The following is a 20,016-nucleotide window of genomic DNA, read 5'->3' as shown; positions in this document are numbered from 1 at the left end:
TTCCCAACAGCGCGTGGATATTTTCTCCAAAATACGAAACACAATAACGACGAAAGATCCGTCGTCTCCGATAAAAAAGTCCAGGAAGTGAATTTACCCTTTTTCGTAAATTTAAGAAAGGTTAGATCCTCTTTAAGTAAAATCACATTCCTTTTCCGTTTATAATTAACAAACTTTCATTTTCCTTTGGAACCAAATCTCCCACGAAACTTACTCCTTTTCTTTTCTCTGTCACTGACAAAGAGAACCTCACAATCTCCGCTAAAGGTACGCTTAAAACCCTAGAAAATCTTATATTTTTTAAAATTTCTTTATTACTTGGATTGGAAGCTAAGAACTGTTTACCGTTAATTATAGTTTGTGAAAAAGAGTTGTGTTATTCATTTTTATATGTGCATGGTGTTTTGTATAGATTGAATGTACATGTTGGAGTGGTGGTGGTGATGGGGAAGGGGAGACCTAGGGCAGTTGAAACTGGGCAAAACTTGAGTGTTTCATCGAATGGGTCATTGAATATACTGTCGGGGCCTGTGTTTTACCCTAGTGAGGAGGAATTTAGGGACCCATTAGAGTATATTTATAAGATCAGGCCAGAGGCTGAGCCCTATGGGATTTGTAAGATTGTTCCACCTAAAAATTGGAACCCTCCATTTGCATTGAATGTGGATTCTTTTACTTTTCCTACGAAAACACAAGCGATTCATCAGTTGCAGGCTCGGCCTGCTTCTTGCGATTCCAAGACTTTTGAGTTGGAGTATAATAGGTTCTTGGAAGGGCATTGCGGTAAGAAGTTGAAAAAGAGGGTGGTTTTTGAAGGAGAGGAGTTGGATTTGTGTAAATTGTTTAATGCAGTGAGGAGGTATGGGGGTTATGATAAGGTTGTAAAGGACAAGAAGTGGGGGGAGGTTTTTAGGTTTGTGAGGTCAGGGAAGAAGATTTCGGAGTGTGCTAAGCACGTGTTGTGTCAGTTATATAGAGAGCATTTGTATGATTATGAGGGTTATTATAAACGGTTGAACCGGGAGAGGGCAAGGAGTTGCAAGAGAAGGATTCATGAGGATCCAAAGAATGAAAATAAGGTTAAAATTTCTAGCTCCAAGAGGAGACGGAAGAATAGTGACCATGAGAAAGTTAAAGTCTGTAAGGTAGAGGAGGAGGAAGAGCTTGACCAGATATGTGAACAATGCAGAAGTGGGTTGCATGGGGAAGTGATGCTATTATGTGATAGATGTAACAAGGGGTGGCATATATATTGTCTATCACCGCCATTGAAGCAGGTCCCATCAGGTAACTGGTATTGCTTTGAATGCTTGAATTCTGATAAGGATAGTTTTGGTTTTGTGCCTGGCAAACGGTTTACGTTGGAAGCTTTTAGGCGTTTGGCTGATCGAGCCAAGAAGAAATGGTTTGGATCAGGGTCTGCTTCAAGGGTACAGATAGAGAAAAAGTTTTGGGAGATCGTAGAGGGATCAGCGGGCGAGGTTGAAGTTTTATATGGCAGTGATCTGGATACTTCTGTTTATGGGAGTGGTTTTCCACGTCTGAATGACCAAAGGTCGGACTCTGTTGATCTTAAGGCATGGGATGAATACTGTAGGAGCCCATGGAATCTCAATAACTTGCCCAAGTTGAAAGGTTCAATGCTGCGGGCTGTTCATCATAATATAACTGGTGTCATGGTTCCCTGGCTGTATGTTGGGATGCTATTCTCAGCTTTCTGCTGGCATTTTGAAGATCATTGTTTTTACTCAATGAATTACCTGCACTGGTATGTCTCCTCTAATGTTGTGTGCACTTCTTTTGTTTGTAGTGATTTGTGCAGTTATATTATAAAATTTGTCTAGGCTTTTGCCTATTACTTGGGCATATATTTAGCCAGTCAAAAAGTTAGCTAAAATTTAATGGAGGTAACTAGGGTAAATTTTAATATTCGGAAGATGGTTCAGGTTGTATCTGCGGTAGAGGTGGGGCATGCGTGTCTATCTGTGTTCAGGTGCACTCCGTGCATCTATACTGTCTGGTCCGTTGACAACTTATCATGCTTTTCATCTAGAAATTCTCCATTTTGGTTATTTTAGAAGCAACGAATAAATTACTGAGGAGAGTAATCATTGTCTCAAGTATATATAGAGGATTTTGGTGGCACTTGTTTCATTCACCTTCGTATTACTAACATAATGTCACTGAAAGAGGACATGGTAGAATAAAAATGTCTCTTTTCAAATTAGAATTCTTCTCTGTTTTCTTATTTTTCTGATGGTCTTGATTGATCTGTACCACTTTCATGCTTTACAAAATACATGCGTCAAATTTAATTGATTTTATGCAAAGTTTGATGGTCCTTCTTCTGTATTTGCAGGGGAGAGCCCAAATGTTGGTACAGTGTCCCTGGTAGTGAAGCTAGCGCTTTTGAGAAGGTAGTCTTTTATAAATTTAATTCAATATATTGCACGTTGCCATGCAAGTCCTTTAAAATTTCTTTCTTTTCCTGTTACCGTGCTCTTCTGTTTTGTTTTTGTTATTTCCGTATTTGATACAATAGCGATATTTAAACTTCTACCAATTGTTTCCTGACAAATACAGTTCCTTTTGCTATTTGATTTCACTCATTTTGCTTTTCTTTTTGGTGGATGTGTGGTCCTTTTGTTAGTAGCCTAGCTGATGCATTCGTGGGTTTCTTACTGGCATTTTCATGAATTTGAGTAAAGGTCTCTTGTTGTCTGAAGCATGTAAGCAGCTGACATTGTCCAATTTTTGTAGGTGATGCGGAATTGTCTTCCTGATCTATTTGATGCACAGCCTGACTTGCTCTTTCAGCTTGTTACCATGTTGAATCCATCTGTCTTGCGAGAAAATGGTGTTCCAGTCTATAGTGTGCTACAGGTTTTCCTTTTATTATTTCTAATTTATTTTATAATTGTGTAAAGAAAAATGCTCGAGTCTTATGTTTGCTCAAGTTTATTGATTTTTTTAGTAGTGATTGAGGTTTTAGAACACACTATGCTGGGGTAATTAGATGTTAAGTGCATGCAATCCTGTGCATATATGCTGTTTTTATTGCATGATTCTCTGAAATTTACGTTGGAAGTTATTTTTGGTGCATTTGTACTTGGTTCATGTATATATGATTTATTTTTGCCTTCCATGTGAACTCTGAGGTGGATGTTTAATGTCTTGCTTTTAAATTATTGTAATTATTGTTATTTTTGTTTTGGTGCACGTTGATTCAATATTGTCCGTTGCCCTAGATACTTTTTATAGAATAGTTTCATGCTTGCCTTCTCCCAGGAGCCAGGAAATTTTGTCATTACATTCCCTAGATCTTATCATGGAGGATTCAACTTGGGTAAGCTGTCATAGACTTTTTGAAGTTAGTGATTTCTCAATTTAAAGGTAGGATATAGTGTGTACTTAAACTTATAAAGAATCATTTGTGGTGAACCTTGCTTCGCCTTTTCAGGTTTAAATTGTGCAGAGGCTGTAAATTTTGCTCCTGCTGATTGGTTACCACATGGTGGGTCTGGAGCGGAGCTGTATCAACTATATCATAAAGCTGCTGTGTTATCTCACGAGGAGCTTCTTTGTGTGGTGGCCAAGGTATAAGTTCCCTTATCTGCTGTTCATTGTTTCAAGTATAAGTGTCATTAAAGAAAATAGTTTAATGATCTTATAGTTATTTGTGATAACGAAAACCAAGACGAATGTGAGGCTAATGAAACTAGTGATGGTGTTAAACTGAACCCATGTCAATGTTGAGTCAGAGCCCAAATAGTTCCTAATTATTTACTGCATTGTTGTTTTTGAGCAGAGTGGTTGGGATAGCAAAGCATCAGCTTATTTGAGAAAAGAATTGCTCAGATTATATACTAAAGAAAGGACATGGAGGGAGAGGCTATGGAAAAGTGGCATAATAAGATCATCTCTCATGTCTCCTCGGAAATCTCCTGAATTTGTGGGTACTGAAGAGGTAATACTTATGGATGGAGAAAGAACTCTGATTTTGGCTTTTTTCTTTAAATGCATGTATAACAAGATAATATGTGATCATGATGATATCTCCTGGTGGCTTTTGTAGGATCCAATGTGCATCATATGTAAGCAGTATTTATATCTTTCTGCTGTTGTTTGCCGCTGCAGGCCATCTGCTTTTGTGTGCGTGGAGGTAACTTAAGTTGGTACTGATAGTTTCTTATCTTATTAATTATTGAACTAATTACTTAAACTATATTTCAATCTGTTTCCATCATCTTTGCTAATCTCTGCAGATACATTTAAGTTCTTGAAACAATATTGATATTTTGAACTTTTATTGGTTGGCCTTGGAGGATGATCTGCAAACTTCACTATCTATACTTTCAAAAGAGTTTCAGGGTGCATAGCTTTTTTGTCTTTTCCATCATATTTGCCAATATTATTGAGGTTATTTTCCCCGGATGCTAGATGATTGGAGACTTTATGGATATTAAAGCCCATAGATTTTGTAGATATATGGTTGGGTTTTCAATATACAAAGCATCGTGTTGGTTTTCTATTCACTAATGCTAGTGCTTCCTTGTGAGGCTACTTTTGTAAAATGGACTTGATTAAAGAGTTCAGTAACGAATGTGCTTGGGGATCATCTTATGTTGTAGTCCTTCTTTAGCATTGAAACTTTTATTATTTCAATATGATTTTGCTGACTGCATTTGTCTATCATGCAGCACTGGGAACACCTTTGTGAGTGCAAATCCGGGAAACTTCGTCTTCTCTATCGGCATACTCTGGCAGAATTGGCTGATTTGATGCTTATAGTGGATAAACATGCTTCTGAGGAGATACCACCAAGTGATAGTTTACAAAAGAAGAATATCTCATTTTCCAATGAATTGAATGTTTCAAAAAAGAAGGTTTAATTAATTTTCTTTTGGATATTTATTCAAGATTGTTCCAGTTTCATTAGTGATGAGTTTTGGTGATACTATATGTTCTTTGCCCTTCTGTTAAAGTATAAAGTAATATGAAGGCGTAGTAGCTTAATTTGAGTATAATCAATGATTTGATAGCTGTGTGTTGATTTGAATTACATTGCTTGAGGGGAGAAATAGTAGTCAAAGAGCGGTCACTGAAGATTAGTTTCTTGTGAAATGCATCTTGACAGACCCTGGTTTGGGTAGTGGGTGTAGCTTGTGGTATCCCTTGGATTATCATGTTCTTGAGTTACTGTTATTGCTAGAGATTCAAGTGAAGGCTCTTCAAATTCAGATTTTGAATCTACCTGGACTCTGATTTGTGAAACTTATTTAGGCGTTCTGCTTTAATCCTTGTAATGCCATAGTATCCTATCTGAAGATAAAACCGCTCTCACCTTTCTGGTAGTCGGAGTTGTATGGCCTGTATTTTTCTTTGGATGAGTTATTTCTCATTGTCACTGACTTGAAAATTTTCTAGCTAGATAATTACTCTAGTTCTTGCTGAAGTTGTTTGTTCTTTAATGCACTTCATTAACAAGCGTACAATCTCTAGACATAAAAAATACTTCACAATCTAGTGATTTTCAGTTTGTGGTGGGATGCATTTCATCTTTTTGAAGGTACATTACTGAGCTAATATAACACATGTAGGTGAAGGGTGCCCATATTACTCATGCTCAACTTTCAGAACAATGGCTTTTGCACTCGCATAGGATTTTACAGAGTCCTTTTTCAGGTGATGCATATACTAATCTGTTGAAGGAAGCTGAACAGTTTCTCTGGGCTGGTTCAGAGATGGATTCAGTAAGCTATGAGCCTAATCTGTTTCATTCTTGTATTGCTCTTCCATTTCTGCACATTATGATACTGATAGCTGAAGTAATTACTTTTCCCTCTAATGTAATATAGGTTCGGAATGTAGTAAAGAATCTAACTGAAGCTCAGAAATGGGCACAAGGAATAAGAGACTGCCTTTCTAAAATTGAAAACTGGTCTCCTGGAGGTGGTTTAGAGAAAGTGCCACTTAAATTGGTTAACAAATTGCTAACTGTTGATCCTGTGCCTTGTAATGAGCTGGGGTATCTCAAGTTGAAGGTACATTACCGTAGTGATTATTGTTATTTGCCTTTTTGTCTGTGGATGTGAACTCTTATAGCTGTTTATGTTGTGCAGGATTGCGCTGAAGAGGCCAGTTTGTTGGTTCAGAATATTGATGCTGCTCTATCAAAATGCTCTACGGTACCTCTAGACATGCTTTTACATCTTATTCCAATCACTTAACTTAAATTTAACCTTTGTGATTATTAGAAGAACTTATTGTTTAGTCTGGACTGATGCTTCTCCTCTCTTATTATCTGGACTAACATTTTCAACGTTTAAATTCCAGATCAATGAGTTGGAGTTATTGTATTCAAGAGCTTGCAGCTCACCGATCCATGTGAAAGAAAGTGAGATGTTATCACAAAAAATCTCTTTGTCAAAGGTATATCTTTTAAATATTCATACTTCATTGTTGTTACCTATGGAGGGAACATTACTCTGGGTGACATTTTTACACATTCATACCTGTCATTAAATATATTTAGTGTTCCGATATAAGGTATAAGTGGTTCTTATTATTTTATATATATTCTTTGATATCTTGATATCTCAAGATTATTTTGAGCACCATGAATATATCAGAACGAAAATGAGTTCATCATTTCATTGTGGATTATGGATTAAGATTCTTCATCCAACTTTTTACTTTTATGGCTTGGTTATACCTTTCATCAATATGACATGGAACATATATGGCTATGTAATATCTGTTTTCATTCCTGATCCACTTTCATCGTTGAGGTCCTTTAGGTCTGGATAGAGAGCGCAAGAAAATTGATCTCAGATAAACGTCCTGCAGCAATTGACATTGACATTCTTTACAAGTTAAAATCAGAGGTGATTGAATTTCTTTATCTTGTGAAAGAGCTGTCACCTTGAAAAAAGAGAAGAACCTGGTATTCTGATTGCAATTTTCTTTGTATTCAATATAATATTTGATTATTATTTGGATAGATATTGGAGCTTCATGTCCAAGTTCAGGAAATGGAAATTCTTTTTGATTTATTAAGCCAGGCTGAATCATGTCAGACCCGGTGTAGATCAGTATTGGATGGCTCTGTTACTCTAAAGGTAATTGCTTGACTCCCTTTTTTCCACTTTCAAATATGCCTGAATATCTAAGAACTTGAACTTTGAACTTCTGACTTATGCAGGATGTTGAAGTGCTTCTTCAAGAAATGGAGAGTTTCACTGTTAACATACCAGAGTTGAGACTTCTGAAGCAATACCAGATTGATGCTTCTTTGTGGATTGCACGTTATGATAATGTTATGAAGAATGTCCATCAGCGTGAGGATCAACAAAATGTTATTGAAGAGTTAAATTGCATTTTAGAAGATGGAGCATCTTTGAAGATTCAAGGTTCTTGTGATATCTATACATAATTGATATTTTGGTGATTTTTTGGAGTGATTTTTGTTATTGATTTATCTTTTCTTCTGAACAGTCTACGAGTTGCCGCTTGTGAAGATTGAGTTGAAGAAAGCTTGTTGCAGGGAAAAGGCATTGAAGGTAATGTTATTTTTTCACTTTCAACTTTTATTTGTTAGCATGTAAGAACGCATGCATTATCATATCTAATGTTTTCAATTTACTAATATTTACAATTGTATCAGGCATGTGATACAAAAATGGCTTTGGACCTTCTTCAGCAACTGTTGGCAGAGGCTGTTGTGTAATGCTTTCTCTCCTTCATGTCTCTTATAACTGATAGCACTGGATGTTTTCCTTTTTACACTTTTTGCACTTGTAAAAGTCTCATTCAGTTTTTTTTTTTTTATTTCTTCTTTTTTCTATTTCAGATTGCAGATTGAGAGAGAGGAGTTATTTCTTGGTTTGTCTAGAGAACTGGCTGGTGCTCTGCAGTGGGAAGAAAAAGCAAAGAATTTACTTGCATGCAAGGCAGAGATGTCTGAATTTGAGGATCTTATAAGGTTTGATGACCATTTACTATTATTTCTTGCCTCGCTGAGTTCTTCTATATCTTGTTCCCTTTCTTGAGTATAATCAATACTGAATTTGATCTTTTAGGACATCGGAGGACATAGTTGCTATTACGCCTTCTTTAGGTGATGTCAAAGATGCAATATCAGCGGCAAAGTCCTGGTTAAACAATGCCAAGCCATTTTTAGGATCTGATTTTTCTGGGTTATCTGCGTCTTGTTCTTTGCAGAAGCTTGGGGATCTGAAGGTTCATATTGTCTCCTTCATTTGGTTTGTCTGCTGAATTTGTTGAAACAAATTTGAGAATTGTGTTTTACATTTTTCAGGAGTTGGTTTCTCAGTCGAGGTTTCTTAAGATAATGTTGGAGGAACGAAGTGTGCTTGAAACAGTTCTAAAAAATTGCATGGAATGGCAGCGTGAGGCCTTTTCTGTACTGCAAGATGTGGAGTGCCTATACGGTGTGACTGACATTGGTGATGGTAGGAGCAATGGTCTTATTTCAAAAATAGAAAGTCTTCTTACCTTACTTGAATCTGTCACAAAAGCTGGTTTATCTCTTCGTGTGGATTTTCCCGAGATTCCAAAGCTTCAAAATGCTTGTTCTACTCTGCGATGGTGCAATCAAGTCCTTTCTTTCTGCTATTTGATTCCTTCTTATGAGGTAACAATTTTTAAGATTTGTCTCAATGTTGATTCTTCTTTTATTTTGGGGGGTGGGGGTTAATGATGCTGATGAATGTTGCATAAAAACCGAATTAGACCTTGTTTTGCTTTGTTCTGATTATTTGATGTTTTCTCCTCTCTGCTCCCCTCCCAATAATTGTCCATCTTCATTTTCTTTTTTAACTTGGAAATCTTCTTAATTGCTTTGTTTCTTCTTTATTGGCCTCTCTAATGGTGGGTCTTCTTTCTGTTTCACAGCATGTTGCAAGTGTGATGGACATTGCAGGCCAACTGTCTATCACGTGTTCTTCAGGTAATCTGTTGAGCTCATTAATTTTTGGAGCGAAATGGCTTAAGAATGTCTCTGAGGTGATTTCTGCACCCTCAAAGTGTAAAGCATGCAAGTTGACTGATGCTGAAGAAATGCTCACTGAATATCAGGTATTTTTTATCCTTGCATTTCGTCTCTGTGCTTGTAGGAATTTAAAGCTTCCACATACACACTTGGGATATTTATTTGATTAATCCTGGCATTTAAACTTCTGTTTAGAGTTTATTCATATGTCTCCTATGCAGGGTATTAGCATCTCCTTCCCAATGATGGTTGCACAACTTACAGATGCTACCTGCAAACATAGGTGGGATTTCGAATGTTCAACAACTGTCTATTCAATCTTTGAAACTATAATTTATCTTTTGGATTATCTTTTTTTTTTATCAGTTTTTGTTTATTTATAACTTCTCAATGCTATGATAAATTGTTTCTGTATTTTGGTATATAACATATCTGGGCTTTTATTTTTAAACTTGTTTCTAAATTTACCCCAAATGCATGTAACGTCCTCAGTTTACACTACTGCTTAAGTGTAGCCTTAAAGACATATTCTTCTTGTTTTTGTGATAAGGTTTTTGTTTCTTTGCCTTTGCTTTGGGTTTGAAGGTGGTGAATTGTGATAATCTGTACATATGCATGTGTACGTGTGTGTTCGTTGCTGTGGCATCTTGTATGGCTTTCATCTTGATAATAGAGATGCAATTTATGTTAATTCTTGATTATGTGTTTTAACTGTAAATGTAGGTTGTGGCAAGAACAAGTGCATCAGTTTTTTGGTTTAGAGTTGGCGGAGCGGTCTTGGTCTCAAATAATGCAGCTCAAGGTATGCCATGGATGTGTGCTGGGTAAAGTTTGGGCTGGAATTATTGATATTACATTTCACACTTTACTGTTTTTCTCGAGTCTTTTGTTAATATTTGCTCTGTCTCATATTGTGGTTCTTCATGTAATACTCAAATCTTGCTGCTAATCTTATTTAGTAAAGTTTTTCTAGGAAAGTTTAAAATGAAAAAACTACTGCATGTAACTTTTTCCGGAATAAATTTAATCGCATGTTTGTCTTTTATACTCTTTTCACATTATGATTATGAAAGGAATGGCATTTTACAATGAAATCATCTTTTCTCTTTCCTGTTGTTTCCTAGTCTTGTGAGAGTAATAAATTGTTTAAAAACCTTGCTTTACTTGTTATGTATTTGAGAATTTGGAATGTCTTCTTTGAACTGGAAATTTGGCTTAAATGCTGATGCTTATTGTGGTTAACATCCCCTAAAAAGTTGGTATGTAATTTATATTATTTAAGCTTAGAAGTGATGATTTGATTTCTTACAAACTTCACATGCAGGAGCATGGGAAAGCTTCATTTTTTACATGTGCAGAGCTAGATATGGTCTTGTCTGAAGTTGAAAAGGTTGAGAAGTGGAAGCAACGCTGCATGGATGCTGTAGCAAACTTTGCTGGAGATGAGAACACACTGCTTGGTGCCTTACAGAAGGTTTTGGTGATATAATCATTTTTGTGTTTCAGAAATTTGAAGAAATCATTTCTTTTTAGGTGCCTTAAAGAATTTTTGCCAATATTCTCCAGATCAAAGAGTCCCTCGATAGATCTTTGTACGTATATGAAAAGTCAGAGAGTTGTGAAGGAGTATGTCTTTGTATGTGCTGTGCAAATGGTTCTGAAGATTTGGAGTTTTTAACATGTTCAACATGCAAGGACTGGTAAGGTATTTGTTTGGTGTTAAAAGTTTTCCCACTTGTTCATTTGTTTCTCACTTTTAAGTTATATAGAGTTTGCTGTGTTGTTATGTCTATAGTTCCATATTCTCCTTATTTTGTATGCTCACTCTCTAGCCTCCCCAAATTTTTAATATCAGTTGTAATTGGTATGCCCTGCTCATCTCATCCTCTTGGTATCTTTTCCATGAACAGCTACCATTTGCAGTGCGTAGGATACAGAAATCATGCTGAAGTGTATGTATGCTCTTATTGTCAGCTTCTCATGGGTGGATCAATACCTAACAAAGGAGGTGGCATCTTGGTATGCATTTTAATTTGTTTGAATTGTCTTTTAGTAGAAGCTTGTAAATCTATTAACAGCTTCCCTTGCTTGGCACAGAGGCATAATGGCAAATATTCGGACTTGAAGCTTCTATCTGAACTTGTATCTATTGATGAAAACTTTTGTGTAAGGTATACAAGTGATAATTTAAATGCTATTTTCTAGTGTCCAGTATAAAATGTGTGATTAATCTTCAAAATTATGTTTTAATCTACTAGAGTTTTGCTTTTTCGTCCCTGTAAAAATTCAAAATTTTCAATTATGATAGTGGGCTTTGTCTATTGAAACAAAATTTTTTAGGACAACTTATAGAGATGCTGGAAGAACATGGAAATCTTTTATGAAGCTAAGCAAAAACCATTGCAAGGAATTCTTCTTCCATGTGCAATCGAGGGTTCTCTGTTTCTATTTGGGGTTTTGGAAAAAAAGTCCATATGTAATAATATCTAATTGTTTCACTTTCAATTGAAACTGATTGCCAATTGGTATTTGCCTTGAATGTTTTGCATAAACTGGAAGTCCTTGTCCTATAATTTTTGCAGGATATGAAATATCTACAATTGAAGAATATGAAATATCTTTTATTTGTTGTTAGTTTTATTTATAACTTTTGTGGGTTTTTTAAATTTCCAATTTTTGAATTCAAATACTTAGTCTTGTTGGATAAATGTTGCAGGATTGAAGAGAGAGATAAATTACAACAAATTGTGGACCAAGGTTGTGCTTGCAGAACGTGCTTGACACAGATAGTGGATTTTGAAATGTCTTACTATGATAAACATCTCAGTGTTGTCGGCAAAAAACTCACTACTGCTTTGAAGGTTCTCTCTTCTCTCCCTGTTGTCATCTGGTTTTATCATTCTTCATATATATTAGTAAGGCAGCATATAGACTATTTTTGGACATGAAATGCTGTTACCAAGCATTAAAAATTGAAATGATCCCTCTGAGTTAATTTGGTTTACTGGGACAGGCTATTGGAGTGGCAGGTGTATATGATCATCAAAGTTATTGTGATCTTGAGCGGGCATTAGCAAGATACTCATGGAGAGTCCGAGTTTCTAGATTGTTAGATGCTTTAGAGAAGGGTTTAGAGAAGCCTTCAATCCAACAGATTCAACGGCACCTGAAAGAGGTATGTACTACTGAAATATGCTTGGCTTTTAAACCATTTTAAGTTTTAATATAGAATTATTCGTATGAACTTTTCTAGCTCATTCAAATGAGATGAGATACTGTTAATCAAGTTCCCCTCTGAGATTGACATAATTCTGCCTCTTAACTTTTTTGCTTGAGTACTTAAGATATGAAATGGACATGGCAACAACAAACCATAGTTATAAACTTTCAAAAAAAGAAACAATCCATAGTCAAAAGGTTCGGGCTGGTATCAAATATAAACTGTTAGTCTCCATTTCTGCCTGTTTCAGATTCTTTCATGCTCTTGAAGATTGAAGCCCTGCAGTTTAAAATATTGATTGTGTCTTATCTAAATCCATGTTGGTTATCTATTAATGTTTCACTTTTCAAATAGATTTGCAGTAGGTTAATTTGCGTTTTAAAACTATTAAGCAAATTATCTAGGTTGACATTGTGTGGATTGTTAGAAGGGAGAGAAATATCACATGACTTTGTATTGTTTCCATCCTATTTTCTTCTCAACCAAGGACATTGTCTCTCTAATTGTTTAGCAGTGTTTCTGGATGTATATGTCATTGACATCATGAAGGCATTTGCATTTGTGTGTGATTCATCTAAAGATGGTTTTTTGATAGGGAGAGGCAATGAACATTTTACCTGAAGATTACTTCAGACTGAAACTTTCAGCATTGAAGGACATTGGATTGCAGTGGGCAGATCGTGCCAAGAAGGTTGGTGTCCTTTCTCTGTTTGCATGTGTGTGCTACTCTAAATTAGCCATGGCCCACAATTTAGCATATCTGTTTTCTGTACAGGTTGCAGCAGATTCTGGGGCACTTGGCTTAGATGGAATTTATGAACTTATTGCAGAGGGGGAAAGTTTGCCAGTTTGCTTAAAGAGGGAACTTGAGGTAACAAATCACATCTTTCTACAACTGAATATGTCAGCAACTTTTTTGATAGTTTTGTATTGTTTTCTTAATGCAGTTATTAAGGGCTCGAAGTATGCTTTATTGCATTTGTCGAAAGCCCTATGATGAGAGATCAATGATTGCTTGTGGTCAATGTGGTGAGTGGTACCACATCAAATGTGTTAAATTACTTTCCCCACCAAAGGTTTATATCTGTGCAGCATGTGTGCCTGGGACTGAAAACCTGGTGTCCACTTTACGCCCATCAGATCAGGAGAGGTATGTTAATGGAATTTATTGTTGCATTATTCTTCATTTATGGATTGCTTGAGAAGGTATTTATGTTATACTTAATACATACAAAATCTATTTCTGTAATTGTATCTATAGCACTAGTTCTTATTAGCACCCCAGTAAATTTTTGACGTAGGAATAGTTTTTGTATTCAGGAATAAGCATAATTTCTTTATCGACCTTCTACTGATGGAGCAGTGCAAAATGTAGAGGACCTAGCCATTGTTTTAGAATGGAATTATCATTTCAAATATTTCTCTATCATGTCTCAAGTTTTCTACATGATTGCATTTTCTTTCATGATTTGACAGATTAACATATGCCAAATCTGTGGAGCCAAAAACCCCCTCTCCTCGACATACGAAACCAAGAATGGGGCTGAAGAAATCCGAGCGTAGTCTCACTCAAAAAATGCTTGCAATTGCAAATAGGGATAGTAATTTTGGTCGTTCCAATGGGATAGATCGTTTGTGGTGGCGAAATCGGAAGCCTTTTAGAAGAGTAGCTAAAAAACGTGCTGAGCTTGATAGTCTTTCTTCATTTTTCCATAGACAATCACCATCCCAACGATAGACGGTTAGCACGTAGCAACTCAATTTTAGCGGTTAGCGATCATTTCATTGATTCAATTGATTCTTGTGGCTTAAGCCCTGTAATTTTTGCCAGCCCAATAATCAATGATCGGCAATTTTCACCTTGTCCTGGTTTCTTGGTTCTAATAGCATTGGTTGCTTTATAATTTGGTTTCAAATGTGACCTCCCTGACATAAAAAATCAGGTTTATTAATTTCATTAGCTATAACCAAGTGCCAGTTGGTACTTAATTATATCAGAGGAGGTATTATGTAATCGTATCGAAGAAAGAGAGGTTGTATGTTTTGAAGGCTAGCTAGTATGCCTTGCGGAAAGAAAGTGAAGACAATCTACGGGGGAAATGGTGATTAAGATTATAAATACTTATCAAATGAACCCGAGATTGAAGCGGGTGTTTCAGAGCAGTTCCTATTTTTGTCTAATTTAGAGCAATGCGGTACTTTATTTACGCTTGAGAAGAATCAGCCTAGGCAGCTGAACAACCCATCCTTGGCCATTTCAATCTCAGCCTCGGCCTCATCCCGGCGCAGATAAACATCTGCCAAGACTCTCCTCGACTCCTCAGCCTCCTGAGCCATCTTCTCCTTCTCAGCTATCAGATAAGCATAGGACGCCCCAACATCGGCCCATTTCTGTTTCAGCTCGTTAATGCAAATTTCTTTGCTCTTCAGCTCCAGTTCTAACTCTTCCAACAGAGTCTTCTCCTGAATCCTCTCTCTCAAAGGACCAATCTGTCTGGTCGCATTCCACAACTCAATCTCGATCTTTTCTTGTACCTTCATCACATCTTCCACTTTAGCGCATATCTCATCGCTTTGAGATAAAATCCTCACCAAAGCTTTTTTATTTTTTATTTTTTTAAAAAATAATCTATATTTTTAAAGTTGAGTCAAATAGGGACCATAGATGTTTTTTATTTTTTTTAAAAAATGCAATTTAAAAGAAATAGAAAAAGCTCATGAAATGAGATTTTTTTTAAAAAATTGTCAACTTTTTAAATTTTTTTAAATATTTTTATTTATTAAAAATAATCTTAATATTTTTTTTATAATTGAAAAACAGGGGATTCAAATCCTGTTTTTTAATTAGAAGATTATGCATCAACTAATGAGACAAATGTTCGGGTGTAAAAATAATTTTAACATTATGCTCTCAAAAAATAACTTTTTTTTCTTTATCTATTTGATAATTTTAATAAAAATTAAAACATATAAAAATTATTTTACTAAATAATTTGTTTATTAAAAAAATTATAAAAGTAAATTTAGGAAACAATTTTAATTTAATTTTAAAAATTATTATTTTCTTAAAAATTGTATAATAACTTTTAAATTAAAAAAATCAAATCAAATAGACTCTATTAAAGATCAAATACGAATAGATTGTGTGGACTCTATTAAAATCAAATACTAATAGGCTGCGTGGAATTATAAGCAGAATCTAAGGCTTTTTTTTTTTTAAAGCAGAATCTAAGAAGTAAGAAGTAGGGTAATTTACCCTAATTATTAATTAATCTATTAAATTCTGAGCGCGAACTCAATCACCTAAAAAACGTTGCGTTTCAGCTGCCGAAGCTGCCGTACGCTTAATGTAGGTAAAGGTCAGTTATTTCGTAAGAGCAGTGAGGCGTTACCTGAAAAGGAAAGCGTAGTGTTTTTGCTTGCGTGTCTCCTCCAGCTGCGGTCCCAAATTACAAAGACGCTATTTTTTTTTTATTATTTCTGTAAGTTGGTCAGTCTGCTTCCTTCCCTTTTCCCCGTTCTATTTTGGCTAGTTGGGTTGCCCTCAGTTTTGAATGACTAGGCCACTAGCTTTGTTACTGCTCTTAAGGTGTTTGAGGAAATGTTTATTGGAATTCTTTTTCGTTTAGTCTTGTCTTTTAATGTGATAAAATCTAACCTTAATGTTGATTTTATGATTTTATAGATAGACAGATGCAGTATGTAAAGTGTTTAAACTTTTTCCAAGATTTGCTCAAAGCAAAAGCATTGGAACGAGGACGGTTGCTTGGTTTAGATGTCGGTGATAAGTATGTTGGACTAGCTGTCTCAGACCTCGATAATAAAATTGCCACACCTTTAAGGTACGGGGTGGTTTTTTTTTTTTTCTTTTATATGCTGCTGATTTCAAGTATTTTTCAACTATTTGGTCTCAATGTTGAAACAAGCTTTGAGGGTGTCATTATAGAATTCATCATTCGTAGTCTCGGTATCATCAAACATCTCAAAAATGTTGAAGTGGTTTAGTTTGGTGATGCTTGTTAATATAGAACCATTAGAAAGCCGATTAATGGTTGTCTTTTTTATACATCTATGCAGTGTTCTGATTCGGAAGAAAACAAATATTGATCTGATGGCTAGTGATTTTCAAAGCCTGGTGAGTTTGGTTCAGTTTTCTTTCTTCATTACTTGGAATTAAAATTTAAATTACAAATGAGTTTTTACAAGGAAGAACAAGTCTCATGGTACTAGTTAAGGATAATGAGATAATACATGTAAATGTAATGCCCCAAGATTTTGTTGTCAGTGAATTAGCAGGGCCGGACGTTTAGGGTGGAGGAGGTGGACAGGAGAGGGAACCTAGTTTTTGTTTTCCTGGATTATGGTATTACGTGGGAGTATGTCTCTTTGTTTATCTTTCTCCTCCTATCTTTTTGTGAAGTTGGGGTTGCAGATGTGGGCTCTAGTGTGAGTTTTGCTGGGATGATGTAAGTTCAACAAAGTCCTTTTCTTCTTTTGCTTGATTTGTGTTTGAGGAAGTTGTCCGTACCTGTAACTTTTGTCGACTTTGTGACTGCTTCTATGCTGATATATTGTTGTGTGGAATCTTTTAAGGGAGTCGTGCTCTTGCATTTGTTAATCCTTTGCTTTGGATGCTCCTTTTTTTCCCAGTCAAGGAGTCCCATGATGTCTCTTCCTTAGAAGGACCTAAACATCATAATAATAATGCACCTTTGGGTCACAAATCTTTTCAAATCAACCTGTGGTCACATGCTATCACGATTGTGTTGTAGCTAATGTTGTTTATTTGTTTCATTGGACAACTGGAACAGAACTTAGCTTGCTTTCTGTTTGCAAAATATATCACGGATGTATTAACGGAACATCTGGTATGAGCTGAGTTATGCATACATCTGAGGCCAGGGATAATGCTGATTGTTATTGAACTTTGAGCTATCTTCTGTCACAACACTTGATCATCTTTGCTCCGGCCTGTATGCAGATCTCTGAACTTTCTTTGGTGGGCTTCATTGTTGGCTACCCATTTGACAGACAACAACGTGCTCCTGACGTGCGTATTTATCTTATGTTCAGTCACATAATCTCTAATTTGCTCCCTAAATCTTGTTTTGTTTTTGATTTTGATTAGGCTGTACAAGTGAAGCTATTCATCGATGACCTGTCTAAAACAGGAAAGCTTGATGGAGTTAAGTACACGTTTTGGAATGAGTGCTTTACATCAAAGGTAGGTGCTCGTGGCTATCTCATAGAAACTTCAGAATGTTAAGCTGCGTAATTCGCAATCTTTCTTACGTGGGTAGATTTGTAGACCTGAAATACATGCACTGGGGTTTAATTAATTGTTAAATAAGATTCGTGCTCTTTCATTTTCATGCATCTAAATATATTGTTGTTAATCCTGGATGCATAGCATAAACTCATTTCTATGCCAATGCCTAAGATAAAAGTGTCATTGCTGCAGCAATATATGACAAGCAGTAAGGAATCTCATAGTTTGTCCTTTCAACAGAACGCGGATTTGCTGCTAAAGCCTTTGAGCTTGCACCCAATACTATCGAAAACTATAGTTGATAAGTTTGCTGCTGTTCAGATTCTTCAGGTATCTTCTTGGTTTCGATCCTATGCAAATTTGATAAGTTTCTTGTTTATACGTGTTTTAACTTTAGAATTGTTAGTTTAAAGCCATTGAGTTCATTCAAATCATAAATAAGGAATACTGTTGATTGGCAATTGAGGGAATTATATTACAATCCCACATGACAAAAATGTTTTACATGACGAAGGAGGACCTTTTTAGGCATGTTAAAGTTTTTACGTCATGTTTGGTTAGGGGAATCCTCTATTCCTTACAAAAATTTATCCCCTCCTTTGGTTTGCTTTCGGAAAAGGAATAGTCATTGCTCAAAGTTTGACAAAAGCTTGAAATAGCTAATACCACATTCTCATATGGTATTAGTTATTCCACACCATGGGAATAAAGTCCAAACATTTTACATTAAAATCTCCTCCTTTATTTTCAAAAATTACAAACTTAAACTTATAAAATTAATATTTTAAATTAAAAAATAAAAAAATATTAATATTTTTATATTTTAATTATAATATATTTACATTATAAATAAAATAATAATATTTTAAAATATTAATTTTTAAATTATTAAGTGAAAATATAAATTAAAAAATGAAAAATGCAAATAGAGAAAAAATAAATCTTATTATAATAAAAAGGTTAAGTTATTAATTATATATTATAAAATATTTTGAATTTAAAAATTAATTAAAAGTATTAATATTTTAATTATAATAACATTTAAATCATAAATTAAATTACCAATTATTAATATTTTAAATAAATTATAAATTATTAATATTTAAAAATAAAATAAAAACAAATAATCATAATAACATTTAAATTATAAATAAGATAGTAGTATTTTATAATAGTAATGATTAAATTATAAATAAAATATTAATACTTAAATAATCAATTATTAATATTTAAAAATATAAAATATTAATATTTAAAAGATAAAATTAAATAAAAATAAATAATCATAATAACATTTAAATTATAAATTAAATATTATTATATTTAATATTAATGATTAAAGTATAAATAAAATATTAATATTTAAGCTATCAATTTTTAATATTTTAAATAAATTATAAATTATTAATATTTAAAAATAAAATAATTTAAAAATCAATAATCATAATAATATTTAAATTATATATAAAATATTAGTATTTTATAATATTGATGATTAGATTATAAATAAAATATTAATACTTAAAAAATAAAATAACATAATCATATATATAATAAAATGTATTTTTATCATTTTATTTTTTATTTTTTTCTTATTTCAAAATTATTGTTCTTAAGCAAATATGGTAATAAATTATAATAATTATTTTTTTTAAATTTTATTTATCATATCAAATTATGTAAAAATTGTTATATTCTATTCTTATTTTATTTTATTTTCACATAATAATTATTTTATTCAATTCTTGTCTATTTTACAAACCAAACGTGTTATTAGCAATCCTCTATTAGGAAATTTTCCTCAACTTTTGGAGTGATAAACGCAATCGATAATGTTTGAGATGCTGAACCAAATTATTCGAACTTTTGATTTTAGTCAGTGTTCAAACTTGCTTTTAACGTAAAATGTATAGATCTTCATTTTTCTGGTAATTGGCACTCGGCAGACGTACCTGGATTATGGGAAGAAGAACGTAAAGTTGGAAACAGCTGGATGAGACCTTATCAAATGGGTGTGTACGTTATGTCATCTGTTTCTATCATGCATCCTAGCTTTGTGAGTAAAAAGTGCTGCTGGAGTTTGGCAGTTTGCCTTATGCTGGTTCACCTTCATGTTCTGAAAAAAAAAAAACATTTGATTGCCAACGCTCTGACATAACAGCTCTGGCATAGCAAAATTAAATGTTTCTGTCAGTAATTGTACTCCAAATATCTTAATCTTGCGTATGACTGCAAGTTATTAATTAGGCAGCTATACAATTTTTTTGAGCCTTTGGATGCATGATTTTTGTTAAATTTGGACTAACAATCTCAACTTGCTCAGTGTTCACTTGACTTAAATTCCACTAACCGTGTTATATTCGTGGGCAATATGCTAAACGCGAGAGCTGACAGTGGACAGATCCTCGTCTTGGGTGCTAGAGTCTATATCTTGAAGCTTGGAAGCAGCACTTTTTATACCGTTTGTCGTGTAAAAAAGTGGGTACACCCAAAGTTATTGAGAAATACCACTGG

The 20,016-nt window shown here is 34.4% G+C and overlaps 2 protein-coding genes across 9 annotated transcripts; both read left to right on the top strand.

The window, feature by feature from the left end:
- The first annotated feature begins 115 nt into the window (after positions 1-115).
- On the top strand, positions 116-14,149 carry LOC18606515 (transcription factor jumonji (jmjC) domain-containing protein). Of its 2 annotated transcripts, none has more exons than XM_007040155.3 (34): positions 116-267; positions 413-1,768; positions 2,360-2,417; positions 2,761-2,883; positions 3,289-3,346; positions 3,461-3,597; positions 3,809-3,967; positions 4,076-4,162; positions 4,701-4,886; positions 5,601-5,753; positions 5,859-6,044; positions 6,123-6,188; positions 6,337-6,432; positions 6,801-6,887; positions 7,005-7,121; positions 7,205-7,412; positions 7,498-7,562; positions 7,667-7,725; positions 7,853-7,984; positions 8,082-8,241; positions 8,321-8,656; positions 8,917-9,099; positions 9,235-9,296; positions 9,737-9,815; positions 10,338-10,487; positions 10,580-10,713; positions 10,924-11,032; positions 11,111-11,184; positions 11,730-11,874; positions 12,027-12,188; positions 12,829-12,924; positions 13,009-13,104; positions 13,181-13,383; positions 13,710-14,149. In XM_007040155.3, the coding sequence occupies exons 2-34, from the start codon at positions 444-446 to the stop codon at positions 13,969-13,971; spliced, it is 5,553 nt and encodes a 1,850-aa protein (XP_007040217.3). In that variant the 5' UTR covers positions 116-267; positions 413-443; the 3' UTR covers positions 13,972-14,149. The 2 variants fall into 2 exon arrangements, with proteins under 2 accessions (XP_007040217.3, XP_088660610.1); XM_088804484.1 differs by having other exon boundaries at positions 13,157-13,383.
- Positions 14,150-15,483: 1,334 nt separating this feature from the next.
- LOC18606513 (Polynucleotidyl transferase, ribonuclease H-like superfamily protein) lies at positions 15,484-19,770 on the top strand. Of its 7 annotated transcripts, none has more exons than XM_007040147.3 (7): positions 15,484-15,723; positions 15,919-16,075; positions 16,311-16,368; positions 17,215-17,283; positions 17,362-17,457; positions 17,695-17,832; positions 19,449-19,770. In XM_007040147.3, exons 2-7 carry the CDS (start codon positions 15,927-15,929, stop codon positions 19,497-19,499), a joined length of 561 nt encoding a protein of 186 aa, XP_007040209.1. In that variant the 5' UTR covers positions 15,484-15,723; positions 15,919-15,926; the 3' UTR covers positions 19,500-19,770. The 7 variants fall into 7 exon arrangements, with proteins under 7 accessions (XP_007040209.1, XP_007040210.1, XP_007040211.1 ...); XM_007040148.3 differs by having other exon boundaries at positions 15,487-15,715; XM_007040149.3 differs by having other exon boundaries at positions 15,548-15,715; positions 17,743-17,832.
- The last annotated feature ends 246 nt before the right edge of the window (positions 19,771-20,016 follow it).

Source organism: Theobroma cacao, chromosome 3 (assembly GCF_053813885.1).
Source record: "Theobroma cacao isolate CCN51 chromosome 3, ASM5381388v1, whole genome shotgun sequence".
NCBI lineage: Eukaryota > Viridiplantae > Streptophyta > Magnoliopsida > Malvales > Malvaceae > Theobroma > Theobroma cacao.
The sequence above is the reverse complement of the archived record's forward strand: the minus strand, read 5'-3'. Positions and strand labels throughout refer to the sequence as shown.